At 46.1% G+C, this 19,945-nt stretch overlaps 1 protein-coding gene across 1 annotated transcript; it reads left to right on the plus strand.

Annotated features, from left to right (window-relative positions):
• The first annotated feature begins 5,908 nt into the window (after positions 1-5,908).
• On the plus strand, positions 5,909-19,911 carry LOC117059314 (ras-related protein Rab-35-like). Its single transcript, XM_033170947.1, has 6 exons — positions 5,909-6,593; positions 13,742-13,792; positions 15,064-15,187; positions 15,478-15,602; positions 17,778-17,902; positions 18,515-19,911. The coding sequence occupies exons 1-6, from the start codon at positions 6,539-6,541 to the stop codon at positions 18,641-18,643; spliced, it is 609 nt and encodes a 202-aa protein (XP_033026838.1). The 5' UTR covers positions 5,909-6,538; the 3' UTR covers positions 18,644-19,911.
• The last annotated feature ends 34 nt before the right edge of the window (positions 19,912-19,945 follow it).

Genomic DNA, 19,945 nt, shown 5'->3' on the forward strand with positions numbered 1-19,945 from the left:
GCCGCCTAATGTTTTGTTTTCCCGGCGGCCGGCCAGATACCTGTGGGAAGTGTGCAAGTACTACTACTCTCCATACTTGAGGACGTGGTATTCAGAGGCATCCTGTCTCCAGCAACGGAGGGAGGTTTCATGGCATTTCTCCGTCAGCGAGACTGACACGCTGAGCTGTCCATCTGAGTTCTAATGATAGACCAATTCAAGCACTAATGTGACTAATGCGGTGACAAGATATTTCCTTGCATTTTAATAGTCTGCTTGGAACAACTGCGGGTTCCAAGTTACGCCCTCAGATCAGCCGGCCCCGTCAGTCAGGGCCCCAAGTACCTAACAAAACGATTCATCTGAAATCGGGGCACTTGTACCCAACTGGTGATAAGAGTTACCACAGGCCACCACCACCGATTGGATGGCATCAGCCGGCCAAATAGCTACAGTGGGACAACTAAAAACAATCACATGATTGGATGCAGTTTCCAGTGCCAGTGGAATTGCTCGCCATATAAATAAACTAGCTTATTTTGCACCTCTCTGCTTTTTTTTTTTTTTAAAAAACACCTTTAACCTTCCAATGCCAGCTGGCCTGTCTATGTTCCAGCAGATGTTCCAGGTTTGCCCAGCGAGAGCCATGATTCAGCTAAGTGGATTTTTCTAGAGGATCTTGCAGATGGAAACCTGCAATGTCAACATCGTCCAAATTTCCCATTTGTAAAAAATAAAAATAAATTCACTGGTCTTTTACTCCCTTTCAGACTTAAAAGCTCTGGGGCTGGGGCTGGCTAGAATAATAATATTTCCCACCGCAGTGAGTGGGGAAGAATCAATGCTGACTTCTTAGAAGTCTGGGGAGAAATGGCTGACAAACTGTTAGCCACAGGAGATTAGTGGTACTTGATGACCCCTCTGAACGTTGTAACTGTACTAGCACTATACTTCCCTGCGAAACCCTGGTTTGCTGTTTTGGGGGCAGCTCCCCATGCTTTTTTGTGCACTGACAGCCACACCAACCCCATACATTTAAAGCACACTTGATCCCCCAAAGAATCCTGGGACCTCAGTTCGTTAAAGGGGCTGGGAAGTATAGTTCTGCCTGTGGGTGGGCAAACTACAATTCCCAGAATTCTTTTGGGGGGTAGCTCAGTCAGCCGAGCATGAGACTCTTAATCTCAGGGTCGTGGGCTCGAGCCCCACATTAGGCAAAAGATTCCTGCATTGCAGAGGGTTGGATTAAATGACCCTCGGGGCTGTCTACTAACTCTTACAATTCTCTGTTTCTTTAATTTAAATGTGCTTTAAATGTACATTCTGGATATGACTGAAAATGAGAGGTTCTGAAGGCGTGCCTTCCTCTGAGATTGGGCTTTCCTAAATGTGGGGCACCCTCTGTATGTGTGGTGGAGCCAGTTGCTATGAGGAGAGGCATAAGGTGGAGCCTTGCAAAAATATCCCTTACGAACTCTGCACACCAGCAGGGGCACAACGACCCCCTTCAGTAGGCAGCAGTATTACTACCCATGGAGCATTAGGGGCCTTGCTTTATCTAGATTTTCCTTGCTGTTCATTTTTGGGGGAAGGGCGGGATGAATAAACTGTGCTCAGTAGTGGGTGACTTGTGCATACATTTATGCAAATGAACAATTAATATTTTGTCACATGGGCTCCGCCAGCAGAGGGTATTGCCCTACTTTCAGCTCCTCCGCCCTTTCCCCTTACTGTTGCAAAAATAAAGGGGGGAACCCCCAAACCGATACTATATTGCCAGTGTCAATTTTCAGCTGCTTAGGACAGGCAACAATTTGCAAAGCCAAGCCGCTGGGAAGAGCCAAGACAGAGAAAATATTTATCTACGAAGCAGAAGATGTATATTGTTATAGAATATTTTTGGTTGTATATTTTGTTAATACAGATTGAATACTATTCTGTTTATTAAATAAAGAAGTATGGTTCTTGAACCTCACGCCTCCCTCACTGTCTACTCTTGGGAAGCAGGTTCTTTGGGAAGGAGGTTGTGGCCTGCTCGCACAGAGCAGGGGTTGCTGGGAAGCCTAGAGAAGGTTGGGGAACCAATAATTCTAAGAAATTCTAAGGAAACCGTGCTTAAGTTGGCAAAACTTTGTCCCAGCCGACTTGTAATCAGGGCCTTGGATGTTGGCTGGAAGCTGCACGTGCTCAAAGTTGTGAGCTGGTGACATGCTGCAACATTTTGTTATGGGCAGGGGGAGCCCTCACTTGTACCGTCTGAAAGCCAAACTGGTGAGATTAACAAAAATGCTGTTTCTGTTTTAATAGGCAGACTGCTTTTTTCCACCACCCCTCAGCAGGTAGGGGTGGGGAATAACTATATTTCCTGTTACCATCAGAAGGAATTTTAAACCAATCTGATCAGAGTATTATTCTTTGGCGGTCACTTGAAGCCGAGAAAGATTGTCTGCCATGAACATGGTCTTAACAGTGAGTCCGTAAGTGGATCCACACGTCCTTCGACAGTGGGGACATAGGCTTCCGGACGGGAGTTGATCATGGTGAGGGTTTGCCAAACGTGCCTTCCTCTTAACACATTTCTCCCTTTCATCCTGAGTTTGAGTGTCCAAAGTCCATGACACCTTTGGTAGAGACTGTTTTCCAAGTGGAGCGCTCACAGGCCAGTGTTTCCCAATTGTCGATGTTTATAACTACATTTGCCTTGAGAGAGTCTTTAAAACTCTTTTGTTGACCACCAGCATTACGCTTTCCATTTTAAAGTTTGGAATAGAGTACCGGTAGTTGCATTGGAAGACGATAATCAGGCATCCGAACAGCATGACCAGTCCAACAAAGTTGATGTTGAAGAATCATTGCTTCGAAAACGGTGGTCTTTGCTTCTTCCAGTACACTGGCATTAGTTCGCTTATCTTCCCAGGTGATGTGTAATTTTTTTTCCCGGAGACACTGTTGATGGAATGTTTCAAGGAGTTGGAGATGGTGTTTATAAGTGGTCCATGTTCTACATGCATACAGTAAGGTTGGTAGTACAATAGCTGTGTAAACAAGCATTTTGGTTTCCCTGCGAATGTCCTGGTCTTCAATCGGGATAAAGCTGCAATCGCAGAGCTCAGGCAATGCTGGATTTCAGCATCAATGTCGTCCCTTGTGGAAAGATAACTGCCCAGGTAGGATAAGTCATTGACACTTTCCAACATTACACCATTGAGTTGGGTTTGTGGCACTGCAGAGGGTTTGTTTTGATCAGAGTACACTTTCACTTTTAATAGGACTCCAACCCTGAGTCATGGACTATTATAATTTGCATTCACTTAAACTAACATAAGCAAAGTTTTTGTTATTTATTTATTCTGCCAGTGAGAGATGGTGCCCCTTGTTCTAGCAAAGAGGATCCCTTGGCCTTTCCTTTCATGCCCTCCCCACCACACACCAGCTGTGCCCATCTGGGTGGCATTTTTCTACCCGCAAGTGGGCCTAACAAGAGAACAATATGAGCATTTCTTGCAGCGCTGAGGGGGTGGCTGCAGTTGGCATCTCAACCCTGCAGAGAGGAATGCAGAACAGACAGATGAGGCAGATGGACAAAGTAAACAGAGGACGCAGCTGCCAATCTTCCAGCCTCCCCTCCCCCCCCCCCGCCCCAGTGGTGGAACAGCAGTTTGCGATGGAGTCCTCCTCGGCCCCCTGAGAGGCGGCGTGGTTAACTAGTAGGCAAGAAGAAGTGGCTGGAAGCTTAAGAGTCCTCCCAAGACCATTACTCCAAAAGAGCAGAGCACCTATCTCCCAGTCACTTCTCCCAGGAAAGTGGAGAGAGTGGCATCGCTGCATCACCATGCAAGGAAAAGCTGCACCTGTTGAATTTCTGCCTGCTATGCAACTGCTTTAAAACATAGGGGCCTTGTAAGAACAAGAGAAACCACAACAAGCAAACAGAAGCACCACCCCAATTCCAATCCTGCTTTTCCATTCCTACCTGAAGCCCCTCCTACTGGCCTTCAAACCCTCCATCCGCCCTTCATCCTTCCCACTGTGCTTTGTTTCCCATCAGCGCCGGCATTAGTTAAGCCATATATTACAGTATCTGTATCGGACTGGCTTTATATGCACAGGGGTGTTGCTGGTGTGAACATTAAATTTATTAGACTTGTTCGTTGCTTGTTACACGGAGGTCTCCGAGCTGCGTATTACCAAGTCGTCGTCGTAATTATGAATTTAATCATGAATTGAAATTAACTTAAATCATTGAGTTAATTATCATTAATTTAGTAATCGCCTTCCCCCGTCTCCTTTGGTCCGTAGTGCTAAATGCAGCACAGCTCTTGGCACTTTTCTGCACGGAATTTAGCCCCCCTGCTTCGTTAGGTCTTTATTTCCCTGGCGCGGGGGGGGGGGGCGGGGCGGGGCGGAGTTGAACGTGCTCATTCCCTGGCAAGCCGATCCTATGACCTATGCCCGATTGGCGATTGCTAGAAATAAATATGCATTCCGTAGGATTTGCTTCCCCGACTCCCCGAGTGCACCGGCGGGGACCGGGCTACAGCCTTCACGGACTATTTTCAGGCTGTAATCCTGTTGGGGCACTCGCCTCCGCAGAAACGGGCCCTAATTAAATTATGCCCGGCTTACTCCCGCGTAAACCTGCTGAAGGCTCTCGGGCTGCTGCACTGACTGACCCACCCACGAATATTTATATTTTTGCTTTACGTCTAAATGCATATCAGCATAAATTTCCGTAACCCCGAGGTCTGAGTTTAATAATAATAATAATAATAATAATAATAATAATAATAATAATAATAATAATAATAATAATAATAATAAAGGTTGCTTAAACTGGCTTCGATGGAGCTCAGATCCCCAGCCCCGCCCTGTCGCCATTAAGCCCCGCCCATTCTTTATTGCCACCTCTCCTCCCATGGAAGCCCCGCCCTCCCTCCCGGCACCGCCCATTATAAGCCGGGGCCCGCCCCCAGGCCCGCCCCCTCCCGGCTGATTCCAATCGCGCCCTGGCGTTCCATCGGCCCGAGCGGGCGCGAGAGGCGGCGGCTGCTGCGCCTGGGAAGGAGGTGGAGGAAGCGGCGGCAGCAGCAGCAGCAGGAGGGGAGAGGCAGGCAGGAAGGAAGCGGCCGCCTGCGAGCTCCACGGTCATCTGATCCCAGCCCAGCGTCCGGCCGGGAGAGGGACGGAGGGCAGCAGCCGCACAGCCGCGAAACCCGCCTGGCCTGGGGGGACCCCGCGAGAGCTTCCCTCCCCTTGCAGATGCGCCCTGCGACCCTTCCCCAGCCTGAGCCTCCCCTTCCCCCGATCCTTCATTGATTCCCGAGATCCGGGGTTTCCTCGTGCTTCCAGACCCGGCACATCTCTCCCTCCTTCCCTTTCTCGCCTGTTTTCGTGGCTCTCCTCCTCTCTCTACCCCGCCCCAGCGAATGTTAGGAAAAGAAAAGGCTGCCAGGTCATTTGGAGAGAAACTTTAAGGTCCTTCCTATTGGCTTAGATCCCTTGGGTGGGGGCGAAACTCCCTGCTTTATTTGACCCTCGTTCTCTCTCTCCCCCCCCCCCTTCTCTTATTTCACTAATCTCTCTCTTCTTCCCTACCCCAATTGAAAGTATCTGTCAATGTCTGGCTGTCACCACTGTTTTACCATTTATTTTTGGATACAGGAAGGCTTTTGGAAGGACCTAAATTCCCCTTCTTTTCTGGATATATATATTTAAATAATTTCTGTGGTCCTTAATCAGTTCATTCCTTTTTTTCTTTTTTTTGGCAGAACCACAAATTTTGGTCTGAGGATTTGTGTTTTCCCCTCTGGGTTTCCTTTTCTTAATTTTAAAGGCCACCTTTTGGAATAAATCTTATGTCCTGCATTTATTTTTAAAGTTCTGAATTCCTTCCTTTGGAGACCTCAACATCAAGCTCTTTGTAAACTGCAACACCCATTGGCACCCCGCTTCTGAATGTGCGAAAAACAGCTCCTTTGGAATATATATATATTCTGTCATTTCCTGATGCTTTTTTCACCTTCCTAATCTTTTTGCTCTGTCCCATCCCATCAGAGGAAGCCTGAGTGAGGTCTTAATAAACTGTGGGTCTGTGCTACATCTGTGGACTGCCCTCTCTTTTAAAAATCCAAAAAAGAGCGGATACGCTTTCGACACTGCATTCTACAGATTGTTGACATAGGAAGAAACACTCTTGGCAGGCTCAAGCGGGTTCCTTTTTGTCATTTGACTTTAAGGAAGCAAAGATCTGGAAAGAGAAGTTTGTAACATCTGCGCTCCAAAAAAAAAACAAAACCTGGAGGGACTTTTGGCAGAAAGACAGCCTTAAACTTTCCCATTTCCGAGGAAACAACTGCTTTGTCAAATCGACCTGATCTTGCATTTGGAAGTTTTTCAGGATCTTCTGGACACGGGACTGGCATGCTCAACACCGCGTCCTGATTAACTGCAATGGGGCATTGAGGCAGAACAAATTTCCCACTGGAAAGTGTGGGAGTAAGTGGAGAATCCCTGCAGGGAGCGTGAAAGACACAGGAGGAGGAGCTGACCCAGCACATGAATGGCTGCCAAGGATTATGACCACTTGTTCAAACTACTCATCATTGGGGACTCTGGTAAGCATGGGCTCTTTTAAACATTGTTCCCCAAGTCTTCCATTTTCCCTCTCTTCCCCCCCCCCCCAGCCCACTTTTTCATCTTATATTTGGGTATTTAGTCCCGCTGTCTTTTTCATTCCTCTTTATGCTCCTCTCTTTAAACTGATCTTATTCTTTTCAGTTTTCATTCCACACTCTTCTTTCAACACGTTTCTCCTTATCTGTTTTTTTTTTTTAATAGTCTCGGTTTCTTGCATCTTTTCCCTCCTTTGGTCTTCTGCCTTGTTTCATATATTCCAATTGGCTGATATCGGTTCAGCATTCCCCCCCCCCACCTTAAACCTATTTCTTGTCATTCTTCCTCTTTGTAGTCTTGTTTTTTGTTGTAACACAGCTCTTTCCTTGTTTCTCTTTCATACCTGCAAACATTCCCATGCAAAATAAATTTGCACAAGGTAATAAAAAGGTTACTTTTTAATGAATTTGGAAGTAACTGTGATAGGACTGATAGCGCTTTCTTGCCTTTTAACTTTGCCCCATTAGTATCTGGCTTTATATTGCCTTCTCTCACTGTTTTAGCATCCCATAATCCCGTGGAGACTTATCTTGTGGGAAGCTTACTCACAATGTACCAAGAGCTTATTCTGGCTGCATGGCAAGCTTACAGAAGCAGTTTTTTTGAGTCTCCATTGTGCTAATTTATAAGATTCCCAGCATCCTTTGGGGGCCTAGTTGCGCCAACTTGTGAGGGTTGCCACCTTGAAACATTCACACATAGCTTTTTTGGGGGGGGGGAACAAGGTGTATAGCTGCTACTTGGTAGGAGGAAATTATAGTACTTATACTATTATAGTACTTATACTAAAGCTAACCAAGAGTGATGCTCCTCAAAATGGCTTCCCAGAATGCTCCTAAGTCATTCTATATACCTGGGTACGTTTCCAATACTCTTCACATTCATTCAAATCTAGCCTGCTGTGCTTCAGGCCCTGGTCAGCAACTTGCTCTCTTTGCAACTTTCTTAAGACTGTTTCAAACTTCAGCCACATTCATATATTTAAAGCATCGTGATACCACTTTAAACAGTTATGGCTTCCCCCAGAGAATTCTGGGAGTGGTAGTTTGTTAAGCATGCTGAGAGTTACAAGTCCCAGAGTTCTATGGGAAGAGGCATTAAAATACTCCTGAGAATTATAGCCCTGGGAGGGGAATAGGGCTCCTCCTAACAACTCTCGGTATGCTTAACAGAGACCCCTCTATTCATCGGGTGTACGATTCTCAGAGTGGTTTAACAGGCAATGCCTCTTCCCAAGAAACTCTGGGAATTTTAATCTGGGGGAGAGGAATAAAAAAGTCTCCTAACAACTCTCAGCAGCCTTAAACTACAGCTCCCAGAATTCTCTGGGGGAAGCCATGGCTGTTTAAAGCGATATCACAGCTTTTTAAATGATAGAATCATAGAATTGGAAGGGACCACAAAGGTCATATTGTCCAACCCCCTGCAATGCAGGAATCTTTCACCCAATGTGGGTCTTGAACCCGCAACCCCAAGATTAAGATTGTCACGCTCTGCCACCTGAGCAATTGCAGCCCAAATTGGAAGACACCCCCATTGAAAGAATGGACCTAAATTAGTCATTTCCATAATAGGTTAGTCCATACTCTTAGTATAAGACTGGATACAACCCTTAGTAGCTTGATGCAGGGAGGGCTCCTAGTTGCTAAGCCATTGTTTAAAATGGGGGTGGGGAGCTTGTGTCCTCCCCAGATATGGTTGGACTCCATCTCCCATAAGCCAGAGCTTTCACGGCCAATGGTTGGGAATGATGGGAGTTGTAGTCGAGCAACATATGAAGGGCCTCATGTTAGCTAGCCGTGATTTTAAAGCAGTACCTTTTCAGTGGGAGCATACACAACATGGTTAAGAAATGCCTTTCAGACTTCAGTTCTACACCTACTTCTCTAGGAGTAAGCCCAACGTGATTCATGGGACTGACTTCTAAGAAATGTTACCTTACTTTTTAACCCCCCCCCCCCATGTGGCAAACCATTCTGTTCAACCCATTATGCAGGTAGGGCCGGGCGTCTCTCCAGTTGCCCTGCAGTGTTTTTGAGTCCTCATCTCCTACCATCAGTTCCCAAAAAATAATTGAAAACCAAAGCTCATAAACTTTGCTACCGAGTCCTGTATGCCTCATATCACATTTTTTGAGGCGGTCTTGTGAATGCCGACTTCTTCCATAGAATTGGAAACTGCTACTAGCAAATTATATATATATAATTTCCCCAAATGCCTTGCTGTCACTCAAATTCAACATGCGAGGTTGCTTGTGGGTGTTTTGTACACAGATGAAAATGAGAGACAAGCCCTGTCCTCGGGGCTACAAGACTCTAGCGAGGGAAGTGGAAAGAAAAACGTGGAAGAGGAAGGGGATTGGTTTGACAGTGAGCGAAGAGATGAATGGATCAGGATTTACGATCAGGCTGGGGCCTGGCTGATTGCCTCCCCCCCCCAATTGACGGTATTATTTGCTTGGAAAGGAGTTGTGCAACTGACCCGGCAGTCCTTGTTCCTTGAATGGGGTGAGATGGAGAGGGTGCTTCCCGCTTTGCCTCTGCAGTCACAGGTCCACTGATAGCTGAAACAGAGCTCTTTCTGAGGGATCGGGGTGGGGGAAGAGAAGCCAGCTCCTTGCAGCTGTTCTTGGATGGCTGGAGCCAGGCCGGGCTCCTTGCTGTGGTGGTTTTCCTGCAAAGGGGTGGATGCAGTTCTCTTCTCGCTGGTAGCAAATCTCGCCTCCCCAGCCTTCTCTCCTTCAGGTTGCACACAAAGAGCTCCGCCAATCATTCCTGTGCAGCTTCTTGGCATTTAAAGTCCTTTATTGCTTCCTGCCGGGAGGCCTTGTCTCGTTTGATATTTATCTTTGTTTCATTTTTTCATGCGGTTCCAGACTGGATGTGAATACGCACGTGGGAAGCTGCCCTTCCCAGCCCTGTGTGGTTCAGGGTTGAGCCTGGGGCTTCCCGAATCCCAAGCGCGTGCTGAGATTTAAAATTCATCCAAAGCCCAAAGCGGTTGAAGGAAAGAAGCGAGGAGGTGGTGGCTCTGGAAGGAATCCCGTTGTTGTAGCAGTTTTCTGTGCAGAGGGGAAAAAAGGAATTGCACGATTCCCTGCCCCAGGCTGCTTACAATCACATGAGGCAATGAAGCAGGAGGTAGAAGTGACTTGGAATTAAACCAGCACCTCTGTCTACTGGGTCGTTAAGGCAGACATAATTTACTAGCCATAGCATCAGGCTGTACAACTAGCAGGTCTGGTTGCTTGGTATGTGGGAGGGGGCTTCCCCCCACAGAACAAATTGGAGATCAGGTGAAATTCTGGGGCTCAGAAATAGGGTTAAAAGGGGTTGGTGTGGCACAAGCATTCCTGAGGCCTTTGTGTCTCTTGTGTGCACCTGCTGATGTAATGAAATACCTGAAGGGAGCTAGAGCCCTCCCTAACCTTTCCCGGCTGGCAGGCAGAAGGCCTGATTCGATCAGAAAGGGGGAAAGGGATTCACCAGCCACAACTGTTCCCATGCATGCGTGGTACTTCTGAGGTATCCTGATGGAACCAGAGAACTAAAATTCCAATCTCTGGGAAATGTTCTGGATTTTCCCCGGAAGTCCCAAATTGCAATCTGGTTTAGTAAACAAAAGCTATGGGGCTCACCTGCAGAGAGCTGATCACAACACGGAAACTGCCTTGGACTGGCGTCCGACCCCATTCCTTAGGCTCCTACTTTTTTTGCTTTTTCAATGAAACAATGGTTTTAATTAACGACACTTTTCTGGGGACGGAAATACCTAATAGGTAATTTTCTACCCCACATGGTGATGTCAATATTGACGGACAACCACCAAGGGGGGGGGTCAGGTGGAATATGCAACTTTTTGCCTCATTACACGAACTGCATGAAAAATAAGCCGGCTTTGATAACGAGCACCTTCGAGAATCTCTTGGAGACATGCGGGGAAGGATGAGAGAGGGGCTACTACAGCTTCTTTGTTTCCCATCTTCTCCTGCTGCAAATCCCCAGGAAAATCCTCCTCTGAAGGTGATGAGTATGCAGATGCCAAGCAGTGGCTCTGATCCCCTCCAGCTTTCTCTGGGGAACCGTTGGAGCCTGCCTTTGGAGACACACAACTAGTAGCTACTTCTCTCTCCCCCTCCTCCTGCCCCAGTTTCCATTCCCTTCTACACATAGTCAGTGGGAGCACTGAGCATGCTCTGTCCCTGTTGGGTTGCCTTCGTAGGCGTTTTCCCCTAAATGGCTGGTGTTTTAATTTTGGTACTTCTGCAAACTTTTGAATTCTCCTGTACCTGCTGATACATCTTTTTTTTTAATGGCCTGTCAGCACCCACCAGTCAGGTTTGCCACTCAGTGATACTTCCCAGGTGGTCTCCATCACCTGCTGATGCTAACCCTGGGTTAACTATGCATTCTTCCCTTGCTCAGCTCCTCCTCCTCCTCCTCCTTTCTCTGTGGCCACTTCTTTGCCGAGTTTCAAATTTTAATCTTCTCTGGGCAGAGATTTCCTGTTTTGTGTTTCTCTGTAGAAAGCTAGACACAGGGATGGCAGCATAACAAGCCCCTATCTCCTCCCATACAAGCCTGTTTATGGGTTCATATAGGGATATCTCCATATTCTTCCCTGTTTCATCTTTAGAGGTGCATTTGGTGGGACAATACTTTCAAAGCACTCATACCACTTTGACAGTCATGGAGGATCATGGGAACTGTAGTTTAAGGGTGCTCTGAATTGTAGGTCTCTGTTATGGTGTAAGAGTTTAAATGAATGGTGTGGATGTGACCTGATATTTCCGTCTCATGAAGATCTTTTTGTAAAATAATAAAAAAAAAGAATTGGGAACCTTTTGGTTTTTGGCATTCTCTAATGGTTGGTGCAGAGTTTAGGGTTCTTGGTCTGTTTCTAGGCAGGTGTTCCTTGTGCTCCTCATTGCAGCACCCATACACCAAAACGCCAGTCTGTATTTCCCCCCTTTTAATCTGGATTAGAAAGGTTCAGAAAAGGGCAGTCAAAATGATTGGGGGGGGGGGGTGTGGATAGAACAACTCTCCAACAAAGGTTGCAGCATTTTGGACTTTTTGGTTTAGAGAAACAGTGCGTAAGAGTTGACAGAAGTTGACGAAATTATGCATAGCATGAAGAAAAAGGATAGACAAAGGTTTTTCTCAGTCTCTCCGCGCCAGAACTTGTGGACATTCAGTGAAGCTAATGTTGGAAGATTCAGGACAGAGGGGGGGAAAGCACTTTGTAAGGCACAGTGTTTATTTGTATGAGAAAAACCAAAGGTAGGGATATATATTTTCTATATAAAAATGTGTAACATGTAACCAGGCACAAAATAGTTTAAAAGTTATTCGTATGTAGTAATGGCAGGCCAAAAAAGAAAAGAAAAAAGACAGAACACCAGGTGCTAGAAATAAGATTTACTCCAGGTCTGATGTACAGTATTTTGTAAAAAAAAAAAAAAAAAAAAAACCAAAAACCCAAAAACCTTCCTCAGGAGTGCTGTAAATATATGAGTAACATAACACAGGAAATCGGCTAATGAGTACAAAATACTGTATAATAATGGGTTCCAGCTGATATATATGGTTTGTGTATATTGGGTTTTTTGGTTACTTTTAAGCCTCACTAATGGGAATTTTTGGTAGTTCTCAAATGAGTTGCCTCATTTCTATGTGTTCTGCTTTCAACAAGGTTTTGTTATACGTTTTGTTTACACACCTTCAATTCCGCTACTAACTTTTTATTTTTGCAAGTGTTAGATTGAAAACTTTTGTCTGGCATATATTCAGTATGTGATAGTGTGAATGGAGGTCTCTTCAGGCATTCAGCTGAACATGTGAATGCCAAACTGTGTAGGGTGTGTGTGCATGCCAGGTCTGACTCCTGTTTGCTTGTGCTTGCTCTCCCGTTGCTCAGCCACCGTGTTCTGCTTTGTAATTCGCTTTGAGCTGCTTTTGTGGAAAAAAGTTAAGTAAATTTAATTGATAATGATGTTTCATGGGGAAACTGCATAGGGATTTGGTTCGCATTTGCTCAAACGCGAGGAAAACTCTGTGTGGTCGAGAACTCTGATAATGGCACCTGAACCAAACATAAGTTTTACGTACTATATTTTGGACTTGCTATCCCATTTCTTATATGTATTGTTTGTATATTTATAGTGCCCTGAGGAAGGATTCCTCCCCCAAAATGCTTTGGGCCTGGAATAAATTTCTGGCACTTGGAATTCTTTCCTCTCTTACTGCCTGCTGTTGGCGCCACCCGGTCTTTGCGTGTAGCAAAATGGCAACCGCGAGGGCGTTCTTCATTTTGGAGGAGTGGCGCAGGGAGGCCTTTGTATCTCCTTGAGGGCCCAAAGGCGTCACTCTGTATACGAAGGGGGCCTATCGAATTTGCAACCGCTTTGCGGGGAAGCCAGCATGCATCAGGAGCTTTAAAGTATTGCTGTGACTCCGCTGAAGAAAGGGTGGTGGCGGAGGAGGAGGAGAAAGGGTGGGCTTGCAGAGCTAAGCGGACAAGGCGCTCTTTTGGGGTCACGTCAACGGGTGACATCATGCATTAGAAGGGTTGGGTTTGTCACATGGACACCTGTGGAGGTGGCCCTGCCCAGTTACGTCGCATGAGGTAATATTGACACGGCTACAACTGCAGCCTTGAGAGAAGCCTCCATATCATCCAATTTCCTCCTCAGAGCAACTCCCTCCCGCTCCATATCCCATTTATGGATGGTGTAGTGTGCTCAGTGACTCCGCACAAATAAATTCACTTGTATATATCCCATTTTCTCTTCTCTGCCCCACCTCCCCCCAATGTAGAAAGTCATGTGAGCTAATCCAGAGTCCTCGTGCCTCCCCACCCCCCATAATCCCTTGCTGCTCTCTGCCCTTGAATGGGATACAATAGCTTTGGGTGGGAGTGGCCGTCTTGAGCAAATACACCGGTCAGGTGTGTTTGCTTTGGGTGGCAACCTTTGCTGAGGTGATTATGTTTGCATCAGAGGCTGTCGAAAACAAAGCCGGGAGGATGTTAAAGATCCATCGTATATAAAGTTTGTGCAACCTGTTTCTTTTTTTCTTTTCCTGTCCAGGGGTGGGGAAAAGTAGTCTTCTACTTCGCTTTGCGGACAACACCTTCTCTGGTAAGTGGCTGCCCTCCGTTCTTACTCATTAGATAGCCGGTGTGGGACTTGACCAGGGTTCGAATCCCCGCTCAGCTACGAAACTCACTGGGTCAACGTGAGCCAGGCACAGTCTCAGCTTAACCTGCCTCTCAGGGTTCTTGGGTGAATAAAATGGGGAGGAAGAGAACCCGCACAGTGTTTGAAATTTGCCAGGCGCATTTTGCACCTGGCTATCGGCCACTTGCGACCAAGTGAAGATGCCCCGGTGCCAGGATGGCGCCTGATGTCTCCACCATCTGGAGGTGAATGACTAGGGGTTGACTGTTTTCACACACCAGCAACACGTCCTGTAGAATTCTGTCTGTTCTATTTTATCTGCACCATCAGAATGAATTTCAGGAGCCAAAAAGTCGTATTGAAAAATATGACTTTTGAACTGTCTGGCCCCAAAATGGCAACTAGGCACTCCATTTTTTACGACTGTGACCCTGGTTTAAGCAGCTATTTGGCACCTAGCTTATAGATCTGAGTTTCTAACACTGGCGCCACATATGCTGACTTGAGTGCTTTGGAAGAAAATGGGATAAATAAAGAGGCGTTCTCAACACAGGGATCAGGTAGGAGCCAAAACCGCCAACCTATCAAGCATATTGCAACAGCAGCCATATTCGCTCATTATTTCTACCCCTGCCTCAGGTCTTATGAAAGGGAGAGCAGGGACAAGCCTATTTTCCCCACTGCTTGCACGTTCCCATTCATGCAGCCCCTCTGCATGTGTTGGGGGGTTGAATGTCTGTAGAAGGGGCTACTGGAAAAGGCTCCCCATGTAACGTAGAACCCAGATCTTCCTGCAGTCTTAAACCATGCAGAGAGTCTACTTGGGTAGAGCAGCGTCCTCACTGCAGGTATTCAGGTGAAGACGAGACACTTGCCCAAAGCCACCCTGTGAATCCGTGACTAAAGGTGGGATTACCCCCTAGATCTAACCTGTATCTCATCCCAGTTTTATCCACTGTGATGACTGCAATGTCCTTTGGTGTTTCAGCCACCACAGCGTAAGTGCCCTTCGACTCCCAAGAATTATGAGTTGCCTGTTTTTATGGACACCTGTTTCTATCACTGTGTTCTACATATTTTTATTTTCCAATTATCTGTAGTTCCATATTGGGGGTGGGGGGTGATTTCCCACTGGAAAATTTCTAGTTTTGTTAAATCTCCCTGCCAGTATTTTTCTCCTCCTTTCCTCTGACCTCCTGCTCTAACTTTTCCCTTCCACATGTTTCTCCCAGGCAGCTACATCACAACCATTGGGGTAGATTTCAAGATTCGGACGCTAGTGATAAATGGGGAGCGAGTGAAACTGCAGATCTGGGACACTGCTGGACAGGAACGGTTCCGAACCATCACTTCCACGTAAGCATGGCACAGATGTGGGGTATGCCTGGGTATTCTTGGAGCAGGTTTGGAGGTTATTTTGAACTCTTTTTGAGTGATTTGGATTGGCTCCGATGCACGTATGTGGGGAGCAAGCCGCTTTGAAACTTGGTTAACAGGTGGGATATAAATCCACAATGAAAAGATGTGGAAGGTTTAGGATTTCTGGTTTCAGAGCAAATAACCCTTTTTTCATGTTTTCTGTGAGAGGTGCAGGTTTATTCTAGGATAGGGAACCCATTTTATGGTCTCTCTTTCTCCTGTGACAGGTATTACCGTAACACGCATGGTGTCATCATCGTCTATGATGTGACGAACGCAGAGTCCTTTGTTAATGTCAAGCGTTGGCTGCATGAGATTGGTCAGAACTGTGACAGCGTCTGCAAGATCTTGGGTGAGTGAATCAGAATTGAAATCCGAGCTTCCAGATTTTCCCAAGATGCAGTGCTCTTATTCATGCCAGGTCAGGTGGAAGCATTACCGTATTTTTCGCTCCATAGGGCGCACCTTGTTTTTAGAGGAGGAAACAAGATAAAAAAATATTTTTTTCTGGTTTTCCTCCTCTAAAAGCCCTGGTTTTTTTTAGGATCAGCTAAACGTTTTGCAGCTTTTTTGCAAAGGGAAAAGCCCTGTTTTTTTGAGGATCAGCTAAAAGTTTTGCAGCTTTTTTTGGCAAAGTGGGAAAAGCAAAGCTCCTTTTGCAAAGGGGGAAAAGCAAAGAGGAAAAGCCCCGTTTTTATGGGGTTCAACTCACATTTCTGCAGCTTCTAAAGGAAAGGGAGCCTTTTCTACAGTTTCCAGACAGATAATCTAATCACATGTCGCTGGGGAAACAACCTCCCTCTGCAGCACATTCAACAATGGAGGCCTGGGCAAGGGGGCGGGGCTGAAAGGGAGCTGGGACTCTTATCTCTCTCCCGATCTCTTGCTGATCAGCTGCTGAGCGGGGTCCTTTCAACACCCCCTTTTCTCTTTGTAAAATAAAAAGCACGATCCTCTTTTGGCCCCTGGAAAATTCGGCTCCAGGGACCACCATTTGCCCCATAAGACGCACAGATATTTCCCCTTACTTTTTAGGTGGAAAAAAGTTCATCTTATGGAGCGAAAAATACGGTAATACCCCAGATAAGCATGACTTGTATTTTAACTTGGGGGTATGCATTATATACCAGTGGGTTTGGGGAACAGGAAACCAAAGGTGGTGTCCTCATATGCCAAGGTCTAGGCTGGAATCACAGAGTCAGAATCTTATAGTGCATTCTGGTTAATCTAGGAGCAAATATGCACTTCTGAGCCATTGGTGGAAGTTGATTCTGGACAGCTGTGGCTTCATTTGTGGATGGGACAGGCTGTGGGGGTGATGATTTAACCCCCAGAAATTGCCTAACATTTTCTAAGCGCTGCACATATATTAAGAGGCAAGATGCTCTGTCCGCAGGCTCACAAGCAAATAGACATGATGATACATGATGGTGGAAATGTAACAAAATCGAATCATTTTGGAATGAAATCCATTTAGAATTGGAAGCCATCTTAACAACCAAATTTTTGAAATCTCCAGAAGCTTATCTATTAGGGACCACAACTCCAGACATACCAAATAAAATTCGGAACTTTTTCTTATATACTTCTGCTGCAGGGAGAATTTTGGTGGCATCATATTGGAAGAGTGACAAACTTCCTAGTAAAAAAGAATGGCTTCTCAAAACTGTAGAATATATTGAGCTGGCCTTCAATGTCTATATATTTTTTTAAATCTTGCTATTGTTAAGTAATAGAACTTAAGTATATTGTGAAGAAATGTATGAATGTTGTAAAGAACTTTGTTACGTTCTTTTCCCTTTTTTATCTTTTCTGTTTGGTTTTTCTTTCTGCTAAAAAATGAATAAAATAATAATAATAATAAAAGAGACAGGAATGGAGATTAAAGCAAATGCTGGCGCAGCCAAAGGATGGTCCGTCCGTCCCCCGGCCTGCCATGATGTTCTTTCTGGGAGGCAGCAGGGGGTATAGCCTTCAAGCAGCCCTAAGTCACCTGGCTGGTGTTGCACGGTGTTCTTTCATTTAGGGAGAGGGGAAGCACGCACCCTGCATGCAGTTGCTTGGAGTGGGGTTCAGACCATGTGCACTTAATGGGTAGCAGGGTCTTCGGCAGAGAAACCCCCCCATCACCTCCTTCCTGGTCCTTAAAAAAAACCAACACCTTAAGGTACCAGGGCTTGACCTGGGACCTTCCACGTGGGAAGCATGTGTTGTACAACTGAGCTAAGGTCACAGGCAGTTTTAAAGCTTCTTCTAGGGAAAGTTTTTCCTAACAACTTAAATTGGTGCAATAAATGGCTCTCTGATCTAACCTGACAATCTGGTTTCTGTTGTACTGCCTTGGCTTGGTAGCTTATGGGGCCATTTGAATACTCTGGTTTGCGAATTAGCCGTACTCCTTTTGTCTATACCACTGGTACTCTTACAGTATTTCGTCCGGTAATAATTAAGGCTGTTGGATCCCTTTTTGTTGCGTTTGATTCTGCTTCTGATTCTTCCTTCTTCCTCTCCCCCAAATTGTCATCAGTGGGTAACAAATGCGAGGACCCATCGCGGAAGCAAGTGGAGACAGCAGACGCCCGGCGGTTCAGTGAGCAAATGGGAGTCCGCCTCTTTGAAACCAGCGCCAAGGAAAACCTCAATGTGGAAGAGGTATTGAACCAATTTGCCCCCTCCCCCAACTTTGCCCCCTTGCCCACCAGTGAGGTCAACTGATGGGTGGGAGGATAGGATTTAATCCTGCGTTGGTTGTGAACAGGACTGCGTAGCCTAGTCGGCAGGATTTAATTTTCAGTCATCTGTGAATTAAATATCGGGACCTTAAATGGGAAGTGGGGTGGGCAGAGATTTGAAAAGGCTTTTGCAAGCCTCTTCCTTTTTAAGTTCCTGATCTTGGGGACTTGAAAGAGAAGAGGGAGGTTGGCAAAAAGCCTTTGCAAGCCTCTTTGCTCCCCTTCCAGCTCCAGAGCTTGTTCCGACCTTAAGCGTGTGGGAGAAGAAGCTTGCAAAAGGGGTTTTAACTGTTGGGTGCCCCTGCTGCATGTCAGTCACGAAACACAGTAATGTGATTGACAGGTAGGTGCTCTCTTAGCCACCCACCCACTTTATTCTGTGAGGCAGATCCTGATAAGGATTTGACCTGTGGAGCCAAGAATGTCCCCCACTCCCTATTAGAGAAACACCTCTGTGCCTACTTTTGGGGGGTGCACATGTTGTTGGTAGGGAAAGGCAGGCTCATCACTCTGTATTTTTCCTCCACTACAGATGTTTAATGCCATCACAGCCATGGTGCTCCGGACTAAACAGGAAAATCTGGCACGGCTCCAACAGCAGAATGAGGTTGTCAAAATCAACAAGCCCAAAAAGAAACCCTCTGTCAAGAAATGCTGCTGAAGGGACAGCCCCCGTGTTCTCCTTTTCCTCCCCGCCCCAAAATCCTGAGAATGACTGACTGGACTGTGGAAGGGCTGGGTGGGTGGGTAAAAATAGCTGCCGTTATGTGCGCATGTGTGGTGGGGGAAGGGCGGGCCTGGAATCCTGGCGGGAGGGCACGGGAGTCTGTGTGAATGAACGCCCACAGCACTGCAATGGCACTCCCCTCCCCACAGCCCTTGGAGAGGTTGAGTTGCTGGAATGGAAAAATCCATATACTGGCACTGAAATCCCTTCTTGTGTTGTGGATAGAGGCGGGGAACATTGAAGAGCATTAAAAACAATTAATGCTGAAACAAATTGCATCAAGGTGATGAATAGGAGGATGAGGGGCATTATCCCCTTCCAGAAAACAAAAACAAAAATAACCTCTGCAGTGTTGCCTATAAACTCTCTTCTCATGTATTTTGTACTTCTTGTCTTCCTCTGCCCTCCATTCCCACCCTGTGTTGCCATGGCACAGTGCAGCTCAAGTATCCATTGTTGGGTCACTGTGATACGTGTGTGTGTGTGTGTGTGTTGCGGGAGAAAGACGCGTATTTCTTTTTAAGGGGGGAGGACAATACAGCCGTACCTGTGACTAATGAGGGGTAGGATGAGACTGGGGGAATCCAGTGCCGCAATTCACAATACTTCACCTAGCAATAGTGGGGATTGCCCCAATTTTCTTCTTGGTTTGCGTTTGCTAAGAAATGTGGACAGAATAATGTCCTGAGGTCTGGGTTAAAAACCAGGATGCAAACCTCTCCTACTTGGGTCTGGAATAGTTCATCTCTTCTTCATAACCCCCCTCCAGTCTCGGAGCAAATTGTCATGTATATTCATATTCAAAACAAGGTTGGGGTTGGAAAGGTCTCTTTGAAACCTCCATGCCTTGTATTAGCAATTGGGATACCATCCTGTCCCTTCTGAAACTGAGGAACTAATCAGAAGGTGTGTTTACATGCCAAACTTGGAATATGAAACACTGTCTGGATCTGGGAGGTGGGTCTCCACCCCGCAACTCCAAAATGGTGGGTACAACAGGGTTGAAATTGTATCTGCCCTCCCACCTCTGTCTTTAAATATGGGGACCTTCTGACTGTGCAATACGTCTGCTTCATGAATTATTTTATATACACAAAAATGAATTATGTACATAATTAAAACATATTGTGTTAACCCACTGCTAATGGCATTAAACCTGTTAAGGAGACACCACTGTTCAATAAAGAAATTTAGATATGAAACTACCTCTTATTCTTTTTATTTCTCCAAAACATG

Source organism: Lacerta agilis, chromosome 14 (assembly GCF_009819535.1).
Source record: "Lacerta agilis isolate rLacAgi1 chromosome 14, rLacAgi1.pri, whole genome shotgun sequence".
Classification (NCBI taxonomy): Eukaryota; Metazoa; Chordata; class Lepidosauria; order Squamata; family Lacertidae; genus Lacerta; species Lacerta agilis.

What these genes read in the sequence shown, in the direction of transcription:
- LOC117059314 (XM_033170947.1), top strand. Translation starts at nt 6,539, where the DNA reads ATGGCTGCCAAGGATTATGACCACTTGTTCAAACTACTCATCATTGGG. An exon ending in ACTCATCATTGGGGACTCTG is followed by an intron (nt 6,594 to 13,741) that starts GTAAGCATGGGC and finishes TTTCCTGTCCAG; the next exon opens with GGGTGGGGAAAAGTAGTCTT. An exon ending in AAAACCTCAATGTGGAAGAG is followed by an intron (nt 17,903 to 18,514) that starts GTATTGAACCAA and finishes CCTCCACTACAG; the next exon opens with ATGTTTAATGCCATCACAGC.